Here is an 8,368-nt window from a genome sequence, read left to right as displayed (position 1 = left end):
GCATGAACGTAAAGGTCGAGACTTTATGTGTCTCTGGTGTCTTAAAGGGCTAGATCTAGGGTTTGGAATGAGAGATCTGACTTTGGACATCTGAATGAGGAATCAAACCGAGGGGACTCGTCGAGTCCATGGGTTGACTCGACGAGTCAGTGAGGGTTTGTCCCGATGAGCTTGAGCATGCGATAGCTCGACGAGTTGGGGGTCAACTCGACGAGCTGAGCTGGACTGTCACGAGATTTCTGAGGAAAGTAAGTGGACTCGGCGAGTCGGGTCAAACATGGACTGTGGACTCGAGTTTGACTTCTGTTGACTTTGGGGCTTTGATCAACATAAGTAGTAGAGACCATGGAGGGGTAAAATGGTCTTTTATCCACTTCAAAGAGTGAAAGAGAGGAAGAATAGCCTTCGGTTATTAGAGTTGTGATTAGAGTATCACTTAGAGATATTCATCCCTTGTGTTAGGTGGAGGCTAGTTCGAGATTCGGGAGCGGGATCTTTACTTGCTGCTGGTCAGGTGAGTCTTCTCACTATACTTTACCTTGAGTGGTAATTAGAGTTATGTGACAGAGTATCTTGTATGCTATGTATGTGATGTGCTGCACTGCATTATTTCTATGTGATTTATGCTGTGTGTATTCCAGAGTTTACAGAGTTAGGACCGGAAGGTCCACAGAGTTAGGACCAGAGGGTCCACAGAGTTAGGGCCAGTAGGCCCACAGAGTTATAGCCTCGAGTGGCTAATATGTGTTATATGTGGTATTTTGGGGAACTCACTAAGCTTTGTGCTTACAGTGTTATGTGTTATGTGTTTCAGGTTTTCTCAGGTTCGCGGGACGGCACCGGCTTGATTGTACACAGCAGAGAAAGAGTTGTATTTTGAGGATCCTAGATTATTAATGGAGTTGTGCTTGTATTTTGAGTAAACGAGATTTCTATATAATATGTTATGAAAAGTATGCGATTTTGAAATGAAAAAAAATCTGTTTGAAAATTTTGGGTGTTACAGATTTGTAAAAAAAAACTTGGGATCTCTACAGAAGTACAACAACAAGTAAATTCTTTACCTTTAAAATCTTTATACTTTGATGATTTTATCATTCATGCTGTTAAATTTGTGATGAACAACGAAAAATTGATTAAGATCTTTCTAAAAGGCAAAATGGTCATTTTTTGGTTATTATTAAAGATATAGGTTTATTCTTGGTTTTATGGTTATGGATTGATACAGAGGGAAAAAGAAAAGCAAAAGGAGAAGATATAAGGGGATTTTTAAAGGAGGTTGGATGTTTTGGTACAAAAAATGGATAGAGGGCAAAATGGTCTTTTTTGGAGTTTGTCAAAAATAACAGGGTCATTTTTGTTAGAAGTATCCATCAAGATTATGGATAGCTCATGGGTAAAGTGGAATGGTTTAAAATTTTTTAAAAAAATTGTGCAATAAAAACAACAAATTGTATTTTGATGATTATAGGATTTGGCATATTGTTTTTTTTTGTTATTGACATTTGCGATTGGTTCGAGAGGAAGGGATAATGCATTTTTAAAATTTTATGGTCTTTTGGATATGGATGGTAGCAAAATTTCGGTTTTTATTAATGTAAGAGGCTTAAGGGGGTGTACTATTTGCATCTCCAATTTTTTTGATGTCTGGTACCAAAGGTATTTGAAGTGGAAAAATTCAAAATTTGATTAACATTCTCCTTTACTCTTGCAAACATAATGTGATGATTATTGGAGGACATGGAAGTTTCAATTTAACATTTGCAAGAAGGAACTCTTGAACAAAATTGTCATTTCCATGAATTTTAATAAATTTTGAATTGAAGGAGTTTCTTTTTTCGGTTCAATCCCGAACATTTTCGTTGGTTGGCTTTGAGTATTTTCCAAAAAAAAAAATCTTTTTTCGGTTCAATCCTGAACATTTTCATTCGTTGGCTTTGAGTCCCCCCCCCCCCCCCCCAAAAAAAAAAAGAACAAAAAACAAACACAAAATGATCATTTGGTATCCTTTAAGCACACTTATATTTTTAGTTAATTTTTATTTTACCTACATATTTAAATTTAATGTTTAATAAATTAATATGAAAATAAGAAATAATTTATCCAAAATGAACAAAAATATGACAATTGACAACTGATAAGTAAATTAGTTATACATGAAATATACACATATATTAAATATACTTTAATGATTCATGATATTTTTTTTTATATATTTACGACATGCATATAAAAATAAAAATAAAAATATTGTTGGGAAACTAACACCCCCTCCTTAAAAATACTATATTTGTCCCATATTTGTTGTCAACTTTTGATTTTTAAAGTCTTTATTGTTCAACTTTAATCTTAAATATGTTTGTTTTTTGATCTATAATATTTGATGGAAAATATATGAATAGATTGTGTTTTAAATATCTTTTCATTGTTATAAGTTTCATCGAGTAATATATAACACAAATAAAAATATTTAATGTCAAAATTGAAAAATAAAGGCTTGAAAAGTCAAAAGTAAATTGTAAATTTGGAACATAAAGAGTAACAATTAATAGTTTATATTTGACTTAATTAACATTTTAAATTTTTTTATTTACGACTTATTATTTTTGTTACATCCATCTTATCACCCAATACGTCTTCTTCTTTTACTACAAATTTGTAAACAATCTGAACTTTTCATTTTTATTCTTACTAATTTCGTATAATGTTACCATAACTTTTATTGTTCATTGTTTAGATTTAGTAAATTATTTGCACAAAAAAACTAATTTCTTCTACAAAGTAATTTTTGAAAAACTATTCACACCCGTCGCTTGGCGCGGGTAAACGGCTAGTATATATATATATATATATATATATATATATATATATATATATATATATATATATATATATATATATATATATATATATATATATATATATATATATATATATCAAGTCCATACTCAACCTACATTTAATGTTGATTCTAAAAAAACTATTAGTTTGTAATCTATTTAGTTTGCATAAATCTAATAATGAATGAAGTTATTGAATCAAAATTAGGCATATAATCATGTATAGATACATGTTTGAGCATAAACTAAATATCCTTATGAAAACTAGATGTTTGAGCATTTCAGAATATGTAAAAAATCCTTATGGTGGTCAAGCTTTTTCCATAAAACATTGTTTTATTAATGGAAATCATCTTTGAAGAATTTCTGAAAAATATTCGTTGAGAGGAAAGAATGAAGCTTTATGGTGGGGCTATAGTGACAAGAGGTGGTTTTGGATCCGATTCGAAAAAGAAATTATTTTATATCTTTTATGCCTCCAATGTATCGAAATCCTAGATCTGCCACTTAAGAATATCTCACACGATCTACATTAGAAACAAAACAAAATAACGGTTCCATATATGTCCTTATCATTTTATAGTGAATGCAAAGTGCTTAGTTAACCACTTGGGTTGTGGTGACTTGGTAAGGAATGTGGAAGATATGGTGGATAACCTATTGACCCATGTTCAAATTCTGGCACCACTCAGTCCTTGTGGTCATGGAGGTTCGCCTGCAGTGACTTCAGGGCATGAGGCAAAGCCTCATGTTTGCAGCGGGTGATTAGTCGGTGCGCGAAAGCTGACCCGGAAACCTTCGTTAGGGAAGTTCCTTTCCAAAAAAAGTGCTTAGTTGAAGTATTGCTTCGGTAAGATGCCAATTCAGAGGCTTCATGCCTGTTTGGAACATGGAAAAAAAAACAGGAAAGCACAAAATGCTTATTGATTTAAACAACTATGTAAGTTTCTTACTTATTCTTCTCATGATAAAAACAGGTTTCTTGTTGTCTCTTTAAAGGTAACTACCAAACTCCATCTCCACTTCTTTAAGAATAATAGGGTGATGGCGGGACAGCTTTTTAGGCAAAACAAGAGCTATACGCATTTACCCCAACAGTCAAAGGAAGTTCAAACCTATCCAGCTTACTCATCTTAGAGCCTACTTTGTTTGAATAGGTGAATTTCAGCGTTTTGATGTGGTATTTCCAACAAAAATTTCATAGTGACACTTGTCTTCACACGCACAATAACAACCTTTATCATCATATCCACATTATGTCAACGATTAGCTTCAAATGATTTACAACGAGTGGATATTCCACATAACCTTGATTAACGTGATAAAGTCCTGGAACATTGTATTTTGAGGGTATTTTTGTCAATAACAGCTGATGACTTTTTTTACATCCAAACACCACTAACCCCATTGTGCATCCTCAACAATCACGACGAGAGTTCGTGTGGAAAGTGAAAGTCAATACTATCAGTAAATTTCACCACACTGGTACCTGATGTTTTTAATTAATATAATATATTTCTAAATTTTAATATATATACTAATTAAAGCAATTTAAACAATTGAATTATTTATTTGGTGTTGGATTATAAATTTTAAGTTCTTTTATAGCATTGTCTAGATTTTATTTACATTGTTATTCCAAAATAACAGACGAGATTAATTTATGATTGATATTCTGGTGCGGAAAAGATATTGAAGAGGAGGACTTTGAAGAGGAGGGTTTTGAACAGGACCATCACCTATCCGGTGTTTCACGAACGCCTTAACATTAGCTGAAGCAACCTGCCTCCCATTAGAGAGTGGAAGCCTCTTCTTCCAACATTCGATGTCCCTGTATATTGCAACAGCACAGTAACAATCTTCCAAGCAGGAACTTTTGCAGGTGTCTTCATCACTCGGCTTCATGTCCACATAGTCCGACATTGGCCAATCAATATTATGAAGCTCGATGAAATCAATGGGGTCAACTTCATCACATGTTGGAGTGAAATCAGGCTTGCAATCACCACTTGGATTATTTGGGTCATGCAATGAGAACCCCTGCGGGCATTCACAGCTAATTGGGCTATTACCATTAAATCGGCAAATATTGTTATACCCACAAGCTCCACTGCCTAGACGCCCATATATATTACATATGTCTTCTGGCAGAAACCATATTACTTCCCAGATTGTATTGCCAGTGGCATTCTTGGGGTAGTAGTATTGACGAACAACACCATCAGAATCTAGAGTAGCCCTATGATAATAGTCTCCAGAAGGAAATGAGTCTCTTGGAGTAAGATCAAATCTTTGGCCATTTCTTCTCAATATATACATGTATCCCGTTGCATCGAAGATCACTTGTTCACCGGAATTTGTTGAATTGGTGGCATCATAAGTGTCACTGGTATAGTAGGCATTATAAGCATTACCTGAAAGTATATCTCGAGTGTTAAGAACAAGATTCCCATCTTGAAGCAGACGTAACTGGAATCGTCCACCAGAGAAGTTTGTTGCACTGATTGTTGAATTCATCCCTCCACCTGTCTTCATAACCTGAGTAGGCAACAGGGTGTTTGCTGGAAAATCAAAACTACCCCATAACTTGCGAGAATTGCTACCAAAAATCACAAAGTTACCTGTATCATTCATAAAACCTGATGCAACAGCGGAAATAGACCCAGATCTCCATACCTCTGTACCCTGAGGATCAGTGAGTACGAGTCCACTTGCACGAAGTAGCTCAACTTTGGATCCTGTAGGCACCATCCGACCTTCTTCTGGATACCAGACAATGGTCTTATCAGGTATCTTTTCGTACCATATGGATACCAAGAAATTATCGTTCCCTTGAACTTGTTTGAACCCAAAGGCAAATTCACCAGAAGATGAAAGCCATGGTTTCACATCGGATGTGGCTGTGAGTGATGCACCAACAGATACAGAACCATCATTCTGTGCAGCTATGAAACGTAGGAAAATAGTTAGAAAGACCAGACGCAATTGGGCTGGAGCCATATGAAGTTGGTGGAATGATGGATAACAATGATGAAACGAGTATTTAATGAATAATAAGATAGCTGCTTTATGGTTAACAGAAAGACTTTTGGAGTCTACAAATCATGCAACACGTCTCTTGTGGGCAGAAAATAAAGATTGGTCTTTATGGTTCCTTTCCTTGTAATGACAATTGTTGACCATTTCTATTGATTTTTCTTTAGTGTCATGTCAATCAATGGAAACCCACATACACGGCAGGAGACATACAATCAGCCAACTAAATAATTCAATGACAATTCAATTAAAGAAGAATTATTCCCGCCACTTTTTTTTTTTTTTTTTTTCATGCATGTGTGACTTTTTTTTTCTTTTACTTTTTTGTTTTTTTAATAACTTTCTATAAATTTACGAGATACTAGTGACACTTCACTCAATGTAACTTTAAATTCATTTGTAGTGTGGTTTTTTAGTTAAATGTTATTTTTAATATTATTTTAGAACTTTTTTTTGTTTTAATTAAATTAGCAAAAGTTTATATTTACAGAAAAAAATTGTTATGTTTTATTTTATTTTATTTTATTTTTTCTTATTTTATTTTTTCTTATTAAATTAAATAAAAATTAGTGATGTTAGAAGTGGGTTGAAACTATATGATTTTCGTATGTTGTGGGTTGAGAAAAATAAAATTAAAAAATTAAAAAAAAAACAAAAAAAACTAACTGACATTAGGCTAAGTGGGTTGAAAGGGAAAATCCTCCTTAACAAAGGAAATATTGGCATGCACATTAAATTCCTTAAATTTTGTAGTAATTTTTATAATTGTTGTGTGGAAAATTTATAGAAATGGACCATGTCTAAATAAAAAAAAAATTATAAAATGATCCTTAAGTACGTATGACACAATTACACAATGGTCCATATCTTAAAATTTATGGAATGGTCCTTAAGTATGACAAAATTATAGAAATGATTTATCTGTAAGATAAAAATACATAAATGATGCATGTCTAATAGAAAACTATATGAATAGTCCTATATAAAATACAACTACGATAATGATCTATGGGTAAGATAAAGTTATAGAATTGGTTCTGTTTAATAGAAAAATTATAGAAATGGTCTATTTATAATAGCAAAATTACATAAATGGCCATTGTCTATGAAAACATTATTGTAATACTATCGGTTTAATAGCAAAATTATAGAATTGGTCATTGTATAAGAGAAAGTTACAAAAATTTTGTCAAAAATATAGAACTAATAAACCCGACAAAACATGTAGGACATCCCCACTAGCCACTAGTTATTCAAATATAAGAGCATATGGTATGAGCAACGAAAAGTGGTATTATTGCTGATGTGGCACCTCATAACCTAGTCATAACAAGATGAACACCCCCCCCCCTTCTTGTTAAGAGAGTGTTATCGCATATCTCGTTGTGACGAAGATAAGATGCAACGAGAAGTTTAATTGGTTGTTGCCTTTATCAACCAATCAAATCCTTTTCTTTCTTTCTCTCTCTACCTCTTAACATGTTATAACATGGGGAACACCATTTCCCCTTTGGTCTTATGTTGATGTTATGGTTGAGGTGACATATGAATTTGGTGTTATAACGTGACCCATACCTAATGCTCTAAGAGGTTTGTCTACATGATAATCATCCGCCATATTTGATGGTGTTTTTTAAGTTTGTATAAAAAAATAGTTATGGGTTTTCTTTTATTTCATTTAATTGTCCATACAGTCTCGAAAATATCATAACTCCACTAGTTCGTCATGTATGAAAAATTGAAAATAAAAAATATCATTAACTTGGAAAATTATTATCAAATAGAACATTTCCCTAAATAAAACTCATATTTTGTGAAATACTTGATTAGTTGTCATATTGGTGAAGGTTTTTGAAATGTTTGTTTCAACTTTGTTGTAACTTGTCTTCAACAAACATTTACTTTGGGATTTTTTTTTTGTTTAATTAGGGTCATGAGCACTCCCCATGGGCACCTTTATATTTGTTTGGCTAAGGACCATGTCTTCCACTGTCATAAAAAGCATATAAATGTATGTCGACATTCCATTCAACCTAATATGAAGGAGAAAGTGAACAATATTGGTGTTGGGTTCAAATTTAGTTCTGAGGTGTCAAAGTCTTTTGTAGCTTGTTAAGATTTGAAGTTTGTATGTTAGATTCGAATATATGTATTCCGTAAGGCTAGCTTAGTTTTTGAAGCTTTCATGTTTACGCCCTTATCTACTTTTTGTTCACTTTAGTTGTTCCTATAAATAAGGATAAGTACTAGGGTAAGAGTAACGAGTGTAAGAACGGTGTGCACTTTACTCTCTCATTCATGTACTCTTTCTAAAGTTATAATAGAGCCAAACAGATCTTATTCACATTCTGTGTTCTTGGTTAGATATGTACTCTGATTTCTTTCACTCTACTCGATTTATTCAAACTACATTTGCTATCGGAGATGAATTATGTCTAGTGATTTCTGTTTTTTCTCTCTTTATCAAAAGTTTTTGAATCGCGATTTCTGGT

General features: G+C 33.1%; 1 protein-coding gene across 1 annotated transcript; it reads right to left on the bottom strand.

The window, feature by feature from the left end:
* Positions 1 to 4,496: 4,496 nt before the first annotated feature.
* LOC145120085 (G-type lectin S-receptor-like serine/threonine-protein kinase LECRK3) lies at positions 4,497 to 5,840 on the bottom strand. Its single transcript, XM_079055873.1, has one exon. It carries the CDS (start codon positions 5,838 to 5,840, stop codon positions 4,497 to 4,499), a length of 1,344 nt encoding a protein of 447 aa, XP_078911999.1.
* Positions 5,841 to 8,368: the final 2,528 nt, after the last annotated feature.

The sequence above is a fragment of the Lactuca virosa genome, chromosome 1 (genome assembly GCF_052849685.1).
Source record: "Lactuca virosa cultivar CGN04683 chromosome 1, Lactuca_virosa_CGN04683_v6, whole genome shotgun sequence".
Taxonomy (NCBI): Eukaryota; Viridiplantae; Streptophyta; class Magnoliopsida; order Asterales; family Asteraceae; genus Lactuca; species Lactuca virosa.
This window is presented reverse-complemented; position numbering and strand designations above follow the sequence as displayed.